The 18096-nt window shown below is 45.2% G+C and overlaps 1 protein-coding gene across 1 annotated transcript in view; it reads right to left on the reverse strand.

The window, feature by feature from the left end:
* Positions 1–18096, reverse strand: part of WWP2 (WW domain containing E3 ubiquitin protein ligase 2) — a 111879-nt gene that overhangs the window by 60512 nt on the left and 33271 nt on the right. Inside the window, exons 5-6 of the mRNA XM_006760341.2 lie at positions 7636–7773; positions 5528–5624 (exon numbers count right to left, since the gene is read on the reverse strand). Coding sequence (XP_006760404.2) covers positions 5528–5624; positions 7636–7773 — 235 coding nt within the window. The remainder of the gene's footprint in view (positions 1–5527; positions 5625–7635; positions 7774–18096) is intronic.

Genomic DNA, 18096 nt, shown 5'->3' on the forward strand with positions numbered 1-18096 from the left:
CAAAACAAAAGAGAGGTGGGATAACTATGCTAATGTCCAAATAGATTTTCAAGAATAATTGGTAAAATTCAGGTACAATTTACATATAATAAAATTACCCTTTTGAAGGGTGCAGTTTAATGAGTTTTAACAAATGTACACAATCATGTTACCATCACTACAATAAAGACATAGAGCAAAAAAAAAAAAAAAAAAAAAAGACATAGAGCACTTCCAATGCCCCCAAACATGTCTTGGTACTCTTTTTTTTTGAGAGAGAGAGAGAGAGAGAGAGGTTTTTTTTATTATTTTTAGAGAGAGAGAAACATCAATGTGTAAGAGCAAAACATAGATCAGCTGGCTCCTGCTAGAGGATATTGCCCTTTGTGTATCTGTCTCATACAGTCCTTGATGTCAGGGACCATTTTTATCTTTTTCTCACCACAACCTGGCTCAGAGCCTGGCATTCATGTTTGTGGAATGAATATTGCCTTAACTGCAGATTTCTGCCTTACTTCCTCGGAGTTCATAAAAAGGTCCTCACCAGCTTTCTGGTGCACACCACACCTCTCTTGGTTCATAGAGAAGAAATGACCAATAAATACCTATGAAATAAATAGACCTGAATAAACAAATGTATAATCTATAATAATAAAGGCATAATATGCTAATTAGACCAGACATCCTTCCGGACAAAGCCGTGGTGGTGGCGGCTGAGGCAGAGGCAGTTGCCGTGGTGGTGGGGCTGAGTCCCTTGCATGAATTTTGTGCATCAGCCTCTAGTAATGTATAATGTGTATTTCGATTAGTAAAAACTTAGTTAATTAGCATATAAAGGAATGTATAATTAATCTCCATGATTATTTTTCAATAGCTGCTTTGAGAATGCAATAGGGCTCTTATTCACAGTCTCAATCCTATTCCATATAAGCCAACTGCTCGGAAGAGAGTGCTGTAAGCTCCTGTGAGCAGGGACTGTTTCTTAGTTATCACTGAATGAACAAATGATTTACACTTTTCCTTTCCTTATTCCTTCCCCAGCAATCTTAAGAGGTTATAAGAGCCACTGTAAGTAAAAGCTGCTGAGTGGAAGGCCCAATGGAAACTGTAAAAGGTGTTTGATTGAGCTTCATGCTGACATCTCCAAATAACGGCACTTCCAAATCAAGTAGCCTTGAGTCATCTTAACTGAAGGAGTCATTGGTGACCAACAATCACTGAGAGAATGGCCCAGTGCCCGGAGGCTCGGTTCCCTTCCCTCCTTCACAGTTAGCTTTGCTTCCCAATACCCCTTGGGCCTCCCAGGACTACCAGCAGTGTTCCCAGCAGAATCATGCCTGGCTGAGTTTATTTTTCTTTCCTTTCTGGGCTATGCTGTCTGCAGACACAGCTGAGGAGCTATTTAGAGCTCACCAGAGACCTTGGGGTTCTCTAAGTCTCCGAGATTACACCTCTTTTAAATCTTCAGAAGTCACTAATGCCAAGGAAAGCGAGTCAATAAATGTGATATGTTTTCATCAAAGCAAGACAAAAAGGGAAAGGGGGGAGGAGCGTGCATGAAAACTCATAAGAAGTTTTACATTTTTACATGTAACAAAATCACTGGTTTGGGTTGGGACGAGCTTGTTAAAACACAGATTCTGATCAACACTGGCCAACACTCACAGCTGATGATGGACATAGACAAATTTAAGGCCTCCAGTCCTTCACTAATCACACATGCATACACATTCATGCACATTCGCATATACTCCTATGCAAAATAACTGAAATGCATACAAGAAAATTAGTCATAAAGTCCCTACCTACAGCTTCTTCACCAAGAAGCTCAACTAGACCCTAAGGCCCTGCACAAACCACGGACAATGGACAACAAACTCTCTGCGAACTCCTGCCCCACTCTCACCCATCTTCCCCTCACCACTGATTTCTTCTCACTTCCGTAGTTTTCAGACCTATTAATGAAAAACTGAGTGAACCTAAAAGCAAATTCAATGCATTCTTCCACTTTTTTGAACCATTTCCCTGTATGACTTTGGAAAATCGACAGGGATTCTAGACTGAAGAGCTAGTTATTCAAGCCGGGAGAAATCTTTAGGCTGAGCTTAGAGGAGCAACATCACTAGGAGACAGGCCGACGGCTTCCATCCGTAAGCTGATTTCACCTTCACTTCCTGATTTCACACAATAACTGGGGAGAAGGGAAAATGACAGGTGGCGAAGAATCAGCAAAGGACAGCGGGACTCTGACATCCTGGCTTTCCACTCTTCAGACTGGAATTTCACAATCACTTCTAACCTAAAAGTAACTCCGAACCCAGCTGGCAGCACCAGCACGGATCCCCTCTGCTGGGTTCTTTTTGTCTCCACGTACACCCTATTCCAGTGATGGCGAACCTATGAGGTGACACGCGAACTCATTTTTTTGGTTGATTTTTCTTTGTTAAATGGCGTTTAAATATATAAAATAAATATCAAAAATATGTCTTTGTTTTACTATGGTTGCAAATATCAAAAAATTCCTATATGTGACACAGCACCAGAGTTAAGTTAGGGTTTTTCAAAATGCTGACACGCCGAGCTCAAAAGGTTCGCCATCACTGCCCTACTCCCAGCTTCTCTAGTTCATGCGTTAGCTGCCTCCACAAGTCCCTAACAACGGACCACGGACAACCACCTCTCTGCAAACTCCCACCCCTTTCTCTCCCCGGTTTTTCCCTCTCATTTCTCCTCTCTGAGCTTCTCCAGCACTCACAATTTTACGTGCCTGTCTCACATACAACGTGTGCATCACGAAGAAGGTGGAAAGCGCTCCAGGCAAACCCTGTGCAATGTGTGCACCATACCAGGCACACATTATTCGATCTTCAAAACCTGAATTGACTTAGGCATGGTTCCCAAAGCCAGCCCTCATTCCAGCAAAATAAAATAAGTACTGGGGAATTATTAAAGGGTGCGGTGGGTACTCCCTGTGCCAACTAGCACACACTCTCCCAGGGGGCTCCGTGATAGAGCACTCTCCGCTGCTGGAACAGAAACACGGGCTGAGGACACAGGGCAGGATGGCACACCAACAGACAGAATCTTGGCATGCCACGTCAGCACCCCACTCCAATCAACCAAACGGTGTTAGAGCAGCCCTCCCAGACCACCAAGATTAGTGCTGTTCTGACACATTATCTGGCAGTGACCAGCTTTCCTCTGGAACCCATTCCCCCACCTCCTTGAAGCTTCGAGGCCTTGGTCGGCAAGCAAAGGTGCCTTTGCTAGATGAACTTGGGTAGATGAACCCCGAAGGTAAAGCCCTCACTCGGTTCCAGTTCCATGGCTTAATAAGGCAGGGGCGGGGGGAAGAGGAGTGGAAAACACTGCTTTGACATTGCAATCTTCACCTTCACGGCACATCAGAGCACCTTTGATCATGGTGAATGGCACCCAAGTCCAAGAAAAACCTACCCTTCAGACAGTGAAAGCTAAATATTTAGTCTGGGAGGCAGCAGACAGAAGCCCATCATTCTCTCTGCCCTGGCAAACCAAAGACAGCAGAGGATTGCCCTTGAACCCTGAAGGTTTGATTCATCACCCTCTTAACTGATGTGAATGCATCAGCAATGCCTCACTTCCTGGGTTGGGGGGAGGGGGAGAGGGGTGCAACAGACAGTCTCCAGAGCAAAGAAACCCCACCACTATCACTGAACACTCCCAGTGCGCAAGGCCCTCAGACGGACACACCTCATCTCAGTTCTTTCCTGCAATAACCCCATGAGACAGGTAATATCCCCCTTTTACACCTGAAAAAACTGATGCACCAAGAGGTTTAGTGGCCTGTCCAATACCCCACAGCAAGTTGTACTGGGAGGACTCTCATCCAGTCAACTGCCCTGTTACCTACCCCCTGTGTGTGCACACTGACCAGCAGCCATGGGGAAAGGGGTTCTTAGGGACACAGAGGATACTGCCTTCGGGTGATTCTTTCAAAGTGCTTGATGCTGAATGGGAGCAGGTTCCATGTGGACACAGAATAGATGGCTGAGGCTGCAGTGGCGAGGCAGACGGAGGAGGACTCCCATGCAGCTTATAATAGCTGGAAGGCGCTCTGCCCACCAATAATGAACTAGCATTGACTGTGTACCACATGTCATTGCAAAAATGCATCTGGCTGTCTGTTGAAGTCTGCCTGCTGTTTTAACAGTCAACAATCCTCCACACAAACAGCAACAAGGAAGGGCTGGCGGGATACAGCGTATGAATTTCAGGGTCTCACAACGGGAGAACTTCAGAGAACAATACAGAGGGCCAGAACTTAAGTCTAAACTTGTTAAGAGCTGGACTCTGCCTTCCCGCTCCAAATAAGTGTATCAGTTGTTTGACACAAAATGTCCAAGTCAGCTGCAAGGCCAGAGTGGAGGTGACCGGTGCCAAAGCTCAGAAGCCATCACTCAGGCTGAAATGCTGAGGTGTTCTCTCGGCCAATCCTCGGCACTGACTCTTCTGTTTTCTCTAGTTCTGGGAGCCCATCACTCCTTGGTGGGCCCAGGTTTGCCAGTTATACTGTTGGTCCTTAATGCTATGAGACTTGACTATTTATCCAACCTGTAAGTCACCTAGTGAGTCACAGAAAGAGGCAACTGGTCTTTAGAGCGCGGGGGATGCCACTGCAGATGCTTGGAGAAAAGCAGACAGGGAAACATACTCTGGCTTCTAATGATGCTCTAGACAAAAGCCCAAACACCCAACCCTCTCTCGCTTCTGACACCTGCCAGGCTCAAAACAACCAAGTCCAGAGAGGCTGATGGCTGTCCTCAGAGGAATCTTTCCAGCTGCTGTGGGTATTGGCTGAAATCATAACGTTTCTCTGAGCATTTTCCCCCACACCCTGGGACTTGTTTGGGAAGATTTTTGCCAGTTATTTGCCTTCTCTCCACCGATTAACAAGGATTTACTGTGACTCTTCTCCTTAAAATGTCTGGGGATTCTGTACATTGTAATAAAGAGCCCCTCCCCATCGCCCTGATACACTTAAAACTATTCTTCTGCCTGGGAACTCAGTTATCGTGAAAATGAGTCTGCATTAACCCAGGTGTAAGATGGGAATGTAGGTGAATAAAATTTAAGTCATCCGTGATATGTATAACAAGTAAAATATAACTCAGACTCGAAGGGCGGGAGGTCTTAACCAACCCCCCAGAAGAGAAACAGAAAACGTCACATTACAAAGCAGCATTGCTCTGAGCATTTCTGTGTGTATCTTGGAAGCGTAACTGTGGCCGCTGCACCCGATGTATAAAAAGCAGTCAAGTTCTGTTCGCCAGTTCCTCTTATCCAAATAACCATTAGCCAGTTCCAATCTTCGACAAGCGACCCCTGACCCTTCCGAGAACCCTCAGTTTTGTCCTCCCCTCTGGGCCTCCTTAACACAGGGGGTCAGTTATAAGCTCTCTGGAAATGTCCACCAGTTTCTAACATAAATCGTTCCTTGCCACTTGGCAGCGTGTTTTCAATGGCCCGACCCATCCTCCGGGCTCCTCCTCATCCACAGGGGTCTTACCGGGATCTCCCTCCAAAGCAGTTGGTGCTGGGGGACTGGTGCCGGCCCTCGGCAGTGACAGCGGTCCCGCCGGATTCTCTCGAAGGTGGCTGTGATCCTAGAAAGGGGATCCATCACAAGAAAAGACAGAAACGTTGAGAAGCTCAACCCGTGCTTGAGATGTGGCTACAGCACAGAGCTCCCCTGTGTGTGACAGTTACCCACCACGTGGGACTCAGAGAGGTGAGCAAGCTGCAGCCACCAGCACGAGAAGGAACAGGGGCAGGGGGTGAGATCTGATCAGGGCCACGAAACAGAGGGGCTCAAACCTGGGAAACAGCTCTTCTTCTCCAAGACCTTCAAGAATGTCTAAGGCACTTACCAGCATGTTGCCTTACACAGCACATGAACTTCGGCCATCCACATGAGACAGAGAACAGATGTTGACCATGCAAAGTGGGGGCAAGAAATTGGGGTATTTCTCCATGTCACAACCAGAGGACTTTTCTCTTTTTTCTTTCTTTCTTTTTTTTTTTAAATACATTTTTATTGATTTTAGAAAGGAAGGGAGAGGAAGCGACAGATAGAAAAACATCAAGGTTGAGAGAGAATCATTGATCGGCAGCCTCCTGTACGCCCCACACTGGAGATTGAGCCCGCAATCTGGGCATGTCCCCTGACAGGGACTTGAACTGTGACCTCCTGGTTCATAGGTCAACGCTCAATCACTGAGCCACGCCGGCCTGGCAACCAGAGAGCTTTTCAAAAGCCAAATCAAATTCAATTAAAAGTCAAATCATGATATTATTCTGCTAAAAACCTTTCCTTAGGATGGGGTTCAAAAGGATTTGAACCCCAGGCCTTCAAGGCTGTGTGATCTGAGCTGACCTGCCTCTGCGGCTTCACCTCTCACCACTCTCCTTGCTCCCCACAGTCCAGCCACCCTGGCCACCTCTGTTCCCACACAGGCCAAGCTCACTCCCACTTCTGAGCCTCTGCACATGGGACCCTTCCACCTCTGACTCGGCCACCCCTTCATCCACACCCCCACCTTGGCCTGTCAGAACTCCAGAGGTCTCAGCTTCCCCAGAGGAACTTTCTGTGCCCCTGCCCCCAATTCAGATGAGATCCCCTAAAGTAGGAGATTTCATACTGCCCACTATCTTTCCTTCATAGCCTTGGTCACAATTATAGTTACACAGTTATTTGTGCATTTACTCGTTTGATGTTTAGCATCCCCTGCCCCTACCGAGTAAATTATAAGCTCCTGGGAGTAGACACCAAGTGAATTTTGCCCCTGCCATCTAGCTAGCACCTGGTCCAAGATCTAGCACATCCTAGGTGCTCAATTACCTATACATGTGCTGTTTTCCTCCATGCACCAAAAGTACACAAGCACCATTCGGTCCAGCTCAGGGAGGATTCTCAAGTCAAGGCTTAACCATTCCCCAGGTGCCCTTGAATTAGAATTCCAATTCCACCCCCTTGAAGCTATAGAAAGCCTGTTTGGGGCCTGGAAAGTCCCTTAGTTACATCACATTTGACAAGAAAAATTATGGAGAAATCCAACCCATTATTTCTGACTTCATGAAATAATTTCCTGCTAGATCCAAGGTGACTAATTTCAGATTGGATTAAAAACAAACAAACGGCCCACATTCAGGGCAAAGCGGGAAACACTCTTCAAATTCCCTGCCCCTGTCAGTATTTTGCTAGTGTGAATCTGTAAGACAGAGTCCCCTTTACCAGCAATAGCATCTCATAAAAGACACCCTCAAAGCTCGCCAGGAAGGTTAACTGCATGGGGGTGAGGAAAAATGGACCCAAGTAACATGTAATAAAGACCTTTTATTGTCCAAAGCCCCTGTGGGATGAAAGGAGGTTTTTCTCTGCTCTCAAACCAAACACCACACTTAAAAGATGACACTTATTTTGGTCCTTTGTCGGAAAGCTGTCCTTGTAAAATCATGTCACGATTTTGATCATGCTTATGGACGCTGAAAGGAATCAGGGCTAGCTATGGGCCAGGGCTGGCTGAGCCGTACCCAAACCAGGGACCTGGAAGAGAACCAAACTCTGGGCACCTCCCTACCCCCCGCCCCGCCCCTGGGGAGCAGGGCAGCACTCACCGTCTGTCACGGCACTGCCATTAGGCACGCTTCCCAGATCAACAGTCGGCCCGTCCAGGAAAATTGTCAGCTCACCGCCCGAGACAACACCGCCTTTGTTCTCCGTCTGCAGGTTCAGGGTCAGCTGTGTGTTCTCCACTGTTGGACACAAAAGGCAATGCGGATGGGAGAAAGCAAATGCACCCGGAGTGAAGATTCTGGAAGTTGTAAGCTCCCACTTCGCCTACTCTGGCTCCCCTGGCAACATTTTGCCGCAGCTTCAAATCTGTCTGTGGCATGGGAAACAGAACGGAAAGGAACATGCCTAATTGTCACTGTTGTATGAGGCTGGTGGGGAAGGCTGTACTCTTCCTTTCCTAAACATGTTAGGTTATTAGGTTAACTACAGAATTTCTACATTACTTGTTTGCTTATACTTGCAGGACCATAAGGAAAAACTAGAGATACTGAAGGCATACAGAGGAAGAAAGTAGTTCCTTCAGGGAGTATCCCTCTACTCATATAGAGAACAGTGGCAAAAAGAAAAGACACAGGTAAGAAGACCCTGAGGGAATATCTCAGGAGTCATTTCTAGATGAACAATTTCAGGGGCTTATTCTTTTCTTATTTGCATTAAAAAGTGTTGTTGTTTTTTATTTTCAACTCTGAAAAATGTTTCACTTTGAAATAAGGAAAACATTTTTAAATAATAAAAGTTCAATACAAGCAAGTCAGCCCCATAGTCACATGACCCGGGGTTAATCCGGGAAGGGGGGACCACTTGACACCTGGCTCTGTCCCCTGGCTCTGTCCCCGAGGTGGGAAGGCAGCCCACATTCACAGTCCCCACAACACTAAGTAGTCAGCCCTGTGGGCAAACAAGATGAGCTGGGAAACCACAGCAGGAAAACAGAACAAACTGGCACGAGGCAGGAGCCCCAAACCCTAGGTGGGCTGGAAACTGCTACACACACAACCCCGACCCCCACCACCAAGCTTGGCCATACCGTCCAGTTCCTGCTCAGGAACTGTAACCTCCGGGTCAGGACCGTTCAAGAATCACCGGGAGACAGCAGCGTGTTTGAGGATTTCCAAAGGCTGTGCAGTCCTGCTGTGCCTCCCCCACATCTTACAAAGCCAGACCAGGAAAATGCCACATACTCCAACCTCCCTCCCCACCCACCACCCACCACTTAATTTTATCTCTTAGTTGCTACTGTATTATTATAAGCTACCTCACTGGTTTTCTAGAACAAGGCAGGGTATCTATAATAATAATAGCATAATATGCTAATTAGACTGGACAGCCACACGACCTTCCGGACGACCTTCTGGATGAGGCCAGGGCTGCGAGGGCTGAGGCAAGCCACCACCGCTGCTGCTGCTGCTGCTGCTGCTGCTGCTGCGAGGGCCGAGCCCCTTGCACCAATTTCGTGCATCGGGCCTCTAGAAATTAAATAAGTATCTCCAGGAGCACTTCCTAGAAACAACCTCCCCCAATGAAAAAGCCTGCCCCAGATTTCTCCAAGGAATAGACACCGTTCTTTAAGAACTTAGCAAAAACAAAGTCTGGATTAATTCAAGGATCTAGTATAATAAAGTAGAAATCAGTTACCCTGCAGGTTTTCAAGTTCTCTCCCTTCCCTTAACCTCTCTTCCTGTCACGATCTCTTTTTGAGTCCACTGCTATTTTCAGTCAGTTTCACAAGCTCCTTCAAAAGTCTAGGCGTGGGAGAAAGAACTGAGACCTCCCCTGTGCAAATTCAGTGATGCCATGAGGAAGCCATCAGACATCCAGAATATGGGACATCTATACAGTAACTGTCCCGGAGTCTTCAAAAAGTCAGTGTTGTTAAACATGTTTCTTTCTTTTTTTTTTTAAGAAATGGGGTGTGGCAAAGAGATTCTTCTAGATTGAAAGAAACATAACCCAAATGCAATGCGTGAATTCTGACTAACCCTTGGCTTGAAAAAAAAATATTCTGGGGGAAATCTGCACGAGACTGGATATTAAATCATGTCTGAAATTACCGTTAATTTCCTTAGGTTTAAGAATGGCACCATGGTTTTACATATAAATGTTCTTATTCCTGTGAGACTCACGAGAAGATTAGAATGATCTGCACTTAGTCTTAAATGGTTTTATAGGAGAACAGGCTGAAGTTTTTAAGACTAAAGTGCCACGATATCTGCAAGTTACCTTCAAATGGTTCGGGGGGGGGGAAAAATGCACATTCCCACGGGCTCGCACGTATTGGTTAAACAAATGGGGCAAACTGTTTAAAAGGGTTGGGTCTCAGTGGAGGGCATCTGGGTGCTCATTGTGTTACTCTTTCCATTCTTTTGCATGTTTGAAAATTTCATAATAAAAAGTTGGGAAAAGGTTTTCACTTAATTGGCAAGGCTATTAAAAAATTAAACCTCTGAGAACAGAACACCCCATTATTCTCTTTCTTTAAAAGTAGCTGAGCCAGAGGAACCCTACAATGCATAATGGGACTAAAGGAGCCATTAGCTAATTGAGTGACAGACTGGAGCGTACAGGGGAGGCTGAAAGGGGCAAGTGTGGCTGGAAAACATATACTGGAATCTTAACTATAAATAGCAGCCTTAGCCACTTCGCCTCGGGGCCCTCAGGTTTCACTACAGCCACGTGGACAGCTCTACAAAGGGCCTTTCTCTTCAAGCATTTCTTCCCACTACTGCCTTTTGAGGCACTGCTCAAAAATCAAGAAACCGATTAAACAAATCGGCGTAACAGGTCGATTTCCATCACTAGAATCAGGTCTAGGAAGCTCACCAGCTACTCGCAGCCTGGGCAGGCCCTGCTCTCTCTGTGGCCCCGCAGTTCACCTATGTACAGAGCACCTGCTATTCTAGTCACAGAGATTCAACAGGAACAAACAAAGAATCTGTGCTCTGGGCTATTTGTTTCCAGTTAGGAGGAACAGGCAACGAGCAATAGTTTTTGGTGGTGTTTGGTTGTGTGTGTTTTTTTAAGTAAATTGCATAATCTGTTCGGAGGTTACAAATGTAGTAGGAAAAATGAAACGAGGCGAGGGATGGAGAGTGCCTGAGGTGGGAGGAGGGTTCGGGGTGGTGAAGAAGTCTCGCTGGGAAGGTGACAATTGAGCAAAGACTTAGAGAAGGATGAGGTTGGGGAAACCTCCAGGTATCTGGAAGGAGAATATTCTAGGCAGAAAGAGAGGGGAGCACAGGGGCCCAGGTGAGAGCATATCTAGCAGATGTGAGAAATGGCAGGGAGGCCAGGGTGGCTAGAGGAGTCGAGGGAAGAGAGCAGCAGATGAGGGCAGTGGGTAAACAGAGCCCACAAGGAAGGCCTTGGAGCCCTCGCGAGGTCTGTGACGTTGACTCTGTGTGAGATCAGAGCCCACTGGAGGGTTCTGAGCAAGGAAGGAACATGATTCCCATTATAACAATCCTGCGGCTGCAGGAGCAGCAAGGGCTGAAGCAGACGAGACCAGGCAGGAGGCATTACGATATTCCAAGCGGGAGCAGATGGTGGCTTGGGCCAAGGTGATGGCAGTATCTTCTGGGAACAGGGTGCCTAAGGGAGACTCTACTTTGGCTTCCTTCCTAACACACATTAGGGGGGCTGATGGCCCCCACGGAGCACATCAGCCAGGCCCCACAGTCTCTTGGAATCAAAGCTTTGGGCAAATCATAGGCAGGGACTGAAAAAAAGAGCCAACTTAAGAGCATGGATAGAGGAAGTCAGATTCAATTACAACCAAATGGAACATATATAATGAAAATATTCCGCTGGCAGGAGACTTCAGTTCCACCGAGAAAGCCAAAGTCCTGAGCTCATGCTAACTTCAGCAATCAGCAAGCACACTTCTTCAGTTATGGGACTGTGCCCTTCTGTTCTGTTCTAAGTACCCACTGGTAACCAATACCTTGTGATGCTGCTTGATGGAGGTCAACAGACAGCGGTAGGGCTTGGATATTAGAATCCCAGGGAAACGAATTTGGAAAATCTCAAGGACCATGCCAGGAAATCGCTTCAAAAGCTGCCATACCGAGAGAGACAGACACTAGGTGCTTCCTGATGGAATCACACATCACCTCATCAAAAAGGGGGGCGAAGGGGGATGGGGGAGAAAACTCTACATCAGATCAAGCCTCTAAATCTACCTATGAGTTTATAGAAAATACAGAGGGACAGAGGAACGTGCTAACCCACAATTCAGCAAAACCCCCAATGTGGGAAACTACAGGACAAACCATCCAGTTTCTCCAACAACAAATTTCAAGGAGTTAAAAAAAAAAAAAAAAAGGAGAACTCGTCAGTTAAAAGAGCCTTAGGAGACAGTTTGCTCTTATTTGGATTCTGATTCAAATAGACAAATGGGGGGGAGGGGGCGGAGAAGGGTGGTGCTATAAGACATCTGGGGAAATGTGAAAACTGAGTATTTGATGATACTAAAATAATTCCCATCAAAGTTTTTTAGCTATGAAACTAGCATTACAGCTATGGTTTCTAAGAGCCCTTACATTTTAAAGATACGCACTAAAATATCTTTAAGTGAAACGTGTCTGGGATTCACATAAAAATAACCCAGTTAGGTGAAAGAGGAACGCCCATCCCTCTCAGGGCTGTGGAGCTGGGTGGCAGGCACGTAGGGGTCCATGGACTATTCTTTCCACTTTTTTTTTTTATGCTTGACATTCTCTGTGATAGTTTTCTTTCAAACCAGCACACCCTAGGCACAGAGACTATAAACTAACTTAAAAACTTACAAGAATTCAACAAAACTTATACAGTTTTGAAATACAAAAGAGCAAAAAATATATCAGTCAAGATGCTTAGGAAATAACTCTTATTTTTCCTAACTTCAAAGCCTCAGATTTGCAAGTGGCTTCAGGTTAATAATTTCCTATTGGGAAGAGCTGTTACGTACAACAAGAATGAGTAATATTTTTTTAGGAGTTACTTTTTCCCTTTCTTGACTTGAACTTTTTCGTGATTTTTTTTTTTTTTTGGGGGGGGGGTTGCACATGGAACTAACTAGTATGGATAAATGGGACATGGAAGCTGCCTGCCTTGTTCCAACAAAAGAAGAAACTATGGAAACCATAGCTGCCAAACGGTGCCACTGTAACAGCGCAGTTCAGTTACGAGACCCAGAGCTCCCGCCTGGACAGTCTCACCGCAGTGAATGAAAGAACCTCCCACTTGAGAATCTTTTGTCATCGCTGTCCCTCCTTGCCCCCACATCACCAAATGGTACGTGCACTATCCACACTTAGACCTTTTTTTAAAAAAAAAAATCATTTTTTCTTCCTAACTCAAAATACAAATGCAAAGATTTACCTGGAAATTTGCAAAAATTAAAAATAAAACAAGACACAAAAGTAGGATACTTTTAAGGGAGACCCCGTCCTCTTGGGTCAAGAGTCTCGGAAGCCTGATGAAGATGTGATTGATTTGGCCTTAACCGGGCCGCTCAGTGGAACAAACAAACCTCCTTCTTCCTGCCTCCCTCTACCCTCAATCCCATAGGCCCATCAAAAGAAAGTGAAAATAAGCAGGGCATTCATTAACAGGTCAGTGTTCGCGCTGCACAGAGCTGTGAAACACTGGCGCACAGAGGAACCGAAGGGAGGAAATTCCAAAAGGGCAGAGAGTAAACAGTCCCTTTTCCATTCCCTGGTTCCCCATAACTCAGACACACACAGGCTCAAGTCTACTCCAGGTTTAAAGAGAACGTTCTTTCACGTTCCCTTTGCAGTAAAGGAAGCCAAAGGCTTCCAGGATTTACTGTTACGATGTCTCTTTGGCTTCCAACCTTACCCAGATCCTAATAAGAGAAAGTCTTTTCTACCAAGCTAGCATCGGGTAGACAGTGGAATGCTTGTTGGGGACCAATGTTGACTCTGCTTCACCCCACTCCCTTGTGCCCCCATCACTCACAGGGTCCCCCGCCCTGGCAGGGTCCTCTGAACACAGAGGGTAAGGAAGAATCTACCTTGGCCTCTTCTGTGTGCTGCTGCTGGGGGTTCACCCTTAATCATCTCCAAATTACTTTGGTCTACTGGGGGTTGTATTAATTCCTCTAGAGCAGATAGCTTCATTTTCCAAAGCCAGTTTTGTAAACTTCTCTTTTTCTCTTTCTTCCTTGTTCATTTATTTAAGAAACATTTTCTGGGCACCTACTATCTGCCTGACACTGTGCTGATGCTGGGTTATAAAGAAGAATGGATATATACATAATCTCTGCTTTCAGGAACCTCACAAGTCAGTGGGAGAAAGAGAAGTAAGTAAATCATCTTGCAAGGAAATGTAAACTTACAACTATGGAACAGACTGCATGTAAGAGATCTATGGTCCCATGGGCAGTTGGCTAACTGACTTGTTCATGGCATCAGGGAACGTTTCCTGAAACTGACTACTCAACTGGGACCTGAGATTTCAGGCAGACGGCTAGCAGGTTGGGGAAGGGGAGGTAGAGAGGAGGAAGACCATTCCAGGCAGAGGAAATACCATGTGCAAAGGCACTGTGGCACAATGAGCTGGATGCTTTCAGGTCACGGAACAGTGAAGAGTGGGGCTCAAGAGGAATATGATCCAAATGGGAGAGGAGATCTACATGGTGGCCACACAGTGTAACGCTTTGTGGGCCTGCCATGTTGGAGAGTTTTTATCTATACCCGAAGAGCAGCAGCATGATACTTGAAGGTTTTTAATCAAGGTGTGACAAGATCTAAGTTGTGTTTGCAGAACAGACAAAAGTAAGGGTAGACACAGGTAGAGCAGAGAGGAGGCCACTGGAAAGGAACAGGGGAGTTTAAGCAGGGATGAAAGAAGAAAGCAGACTTGCAAAAGTAAAAAGTAAGAGAACCTGAAAATAGATTAGCACAGGGGGTGGGCAAGAGGGGTGGAAATATCAAAGACAAATCCTGGGTTTCTACCTTATTTAACTGGACAAATGGAGGGTCTCTATGTTGAAATATGGAACACTGGGAGAGGACCAACTCTGGGGAAGAGGTGATGAGTTCACATTTGGACACGTTGATTTCTAGGTGCTTCTGACACCCACGAGGAGCCAGCAAGACCTGTATGTGGGCAAGATATGTGGGTCTACAACTCAGAGGAAAGGTATAGGCCAGAGTTTCAAATCTGTGGGTCACCTGCACATGGTGGTTATGCATAAGGAGGAGGTACAGATGGGAATGCAATCACAGAAGAGGATGGAATGGTAGGAAACTCAGTTATTAGTCAAACAGATGAAGATGACCTTGCAAAGAAGATAGGGAAGAACAGGCGAAGAGGCAGCAGGATGAATGGAAAGGATTCCTGAGACGGCAGGAAAGCGCGGGCTCTACAGCATGGATGGAGAGTCTGCCCTGCCTCACAGCAGGGAGATGCGGCTCCTTCCTACCACAGGAAAGGGAGGAGAGATTAGGCACACGCAGCCCCGTTGGTCAATCATAACTGTCCTTATTTCTCTGGACTCAGAGTTCCAGTGATCTATGGCCAAGGGCCCATACAGTTCCACACGTTTCTACTTACACAAAAAAAGGCCCAGGGCTGCACACTTCAGAAAGGGCTATTCATCACAGTCATCCGCCCAATAAGGTGTACCACAGACAAAAAGTCTCTCTTGAACGAACGAGGGTCCCTTTAACACAGGATACAAAAGCCCTCATCTGTCTTGGTAAATCTCAGTTTGTCAAGCTGTAGCATACGTTTCAAAATTTTTTAAGTACTTTAGGGGAAATAAATACAGATCTGAGAAAGTTAAATGTTTAGAATAAACTGTCAGTTCACATCACTTGCTGCTGCCTTGTTAATAGAAGTCCTCTTCCCCAAGGGGAAAGTCCTCATCACCCATTAATACAGCGGTTCTCAACCTGTGGGTCGCGACCCCTTTGGGGGTTGAACGACCCTTTCACAGGGGTCGCCTAAGACCATCGGAAAACACATATATAATTACATATTGTTTTTGTGATTAATCACTATGCTTTAATTATGTTCAATTTGTAACAATGAAATTGGGGTCACCACAACATGAGGAACTGTATTAAAAGGTCGTGGCATTAGGAAGGTTGAGAACCACTGCATTAATAGCTGCTCCTAGATGGGCCACTGTAATAATCTATGCACCCTTGTTCAAGCCACCTCTCCCTGCTGTACAGGATCAAAGCCATGTTTATAAACCCGACAGAGGCAGGCTCCCAATGAACAAACCTTTTAAATGGTCTTTGAATAGCAAAATGTAGGAACTTAGCTAAAAGAGAATTTTTATAGTTAAGATTCTGCTTTTTAAAAAATGCCCTTTAAAAAATTTGGCTTTTAAAAGTTACAATTTCAGATGAGTGGAATGTGCCACATTAAGATTTGGACTGATGATATGACGAGTATAGGAGAACATGGAAAATTATTCATACTACAATGTTAAGTTAAAAAAAGAGAACAGGAAGTTACAGAATGCACCCTACTATTAAAACCCTGCCTGTAAAAACAGGCAAAATGGCACAGAAATAAATGAACCAGGGAAAAATAATACATTGTGTTTAAAGAGTAAGATTATGAAATAAATAAAGGTTTTACTTTTTAATTTCCATTATCTGCATAGTGGGTGCATTTTTTTTCTTAATTTCCATATCAGTTAGACATGTATGCATTAGTGTTTACAAGTGAAATGACATGATGTCAAGATGAACTTTCAAATATACCCCAAAAAAGTGGGGACTAAAGCTGTGCCAATCACTATTAAAAGTGGGTAATGGTACAGAATAGTTCATGACACTATTCTCTCTACTTTTATTTATGTTTGAAGTTTTCCATAATAAAACATTTTTAAAGTGTGTCCTATTTATGCTATATGTTATCATCACAATAAATATTAACTTACTTTTTAAAAAATAACGACATGCTTATTGCAAGAAATTAAAACAATACAGAAGGGTAAAGTACGACACCTTTCCCATAAACACACACCCATGCCAAATCCCTTTCCGTGACATAACTCACTTTGTAGGGACAACTTTGTAGGGAGTCCTCATACTTGCAAACACTAACACAAATACATACATATAAACTACGTGTGCAAAACCGGCTTCATTCTAGACCCAAGAGTTGGGCCCTTTAATTTTTCCCTTAATATGTTCCACGAATCTTTTAAAATACATACAGACGCGATTATCCATTGAGGAAGGTTTTAGGGTGGAGGAAGGGGCACGTTCAAGGTGAATTCAGCCTTTTCTTTAATATGCCCCCTCCGAGAAAATGAATTCATTAATACATGTGTAAATAAGCACTAATTAATTGAGAGGGAGAGAAGACACAGACATTATATTCAGAGAAATGGGTGCCTTGCTGCCCTGTACATAATAAGCAGATGCCCCCACCCAGGCCGGGCCTGACACTAAGGAAAATCCCTACTCTGTGCCTAACCGTGGCACTGACTGTCCTGCTCATGTAATTGTGGCATTCTCACTTTGGGCCAGGATCGGTTTCGCTCCTGACATACCACTCTCCTGCAAGAATAAGTCTCTTACTCTAAGAAAAATACTCCTAGGATCCTGGAAGACCACAGGAAAGGGGAAAGTAAAACATTCAAATGAGATAAATGAGGTTTGATCTTAATACGATTCCTGCAGCCGCAGTGTCTCCCCTGGGAGAACCTGGGAGACTGGAAGGGGCAATCAGGCGGGAGCCACTCGCAAATAACTGGCCCGAGGCAGAGGCCCAAGATCAGATGAAATGTTTCAGATTTGGGAGGTTGAATTTTTTTAATTTTTCGCAACGGGAAGGAAACAGCTCATGTGGAGGCAACAGTCTCATTTTCCTATCACCTATTGTGGGCTCTGTGCAAGGCCACCATTTCATGCCTGCAACAGCTGTCCGTTGAGAAGCCAGTGCTATGCGGCTAATTAGACACAGCGCGGGTCCTCGAGGAGATGGCACGACACCTCTGTGGGACGGGCTGGGAAGAAGTTTCTAGAAATGTACAAACAGTACAGTCCTACATTAACAGCAACTAGGTTTGGAAGAAGAGTTTTCCAAGCCTTCCTTGTGTAACAACCTCTAGACCCGCACGGTCCACTCTGGAGGCCACAAGCCACACGTGGCCACTGAGCACCAGGCATGTGGCCAGTCCGAACTGAGATGTACTATGAGTGTAAGTGACACACCAAGTCTTCAAAGACCTCATATAAGAACAAAAACAAAAAAGTATGTAAAGTATCTCATTAATTATTGTCTATAGATTGGTTATATATTAAAATGAAAGCATTTTGGATCTATTGGGCTAAATAATCAATTACTAAAATTAATTTCATCTGTTTTGTTTTTACTTTTTTAAATGTGGCTGCTAGAAAATTCAAAATTACATACGTGGCCCATGTTATTTCTATTGGGCTGCTTGACGCCTCCTCCCTGCCACTTCTGGTCATAATTTTGAGCAGGTGTCACTCACCAGACCTGGCTGGCCGCAGGGGTCTCTCTGGTCA

This window comes from Myotis davidii, unplaced genomic scaffold (genome assembly GCF_000327345.1).
Source record: "Myotis davidii unplaced genomic scaffold, ASM32734v1 scaffold1437, whole genome shotgun sequence".
Taxonomy (NCBI): domain Eukaryota; kingdom Metazoa; phylum Chordata; class Mammalia; order Chiroptera; family Vespertilionidae; genus Myotis; species Myotis davidii.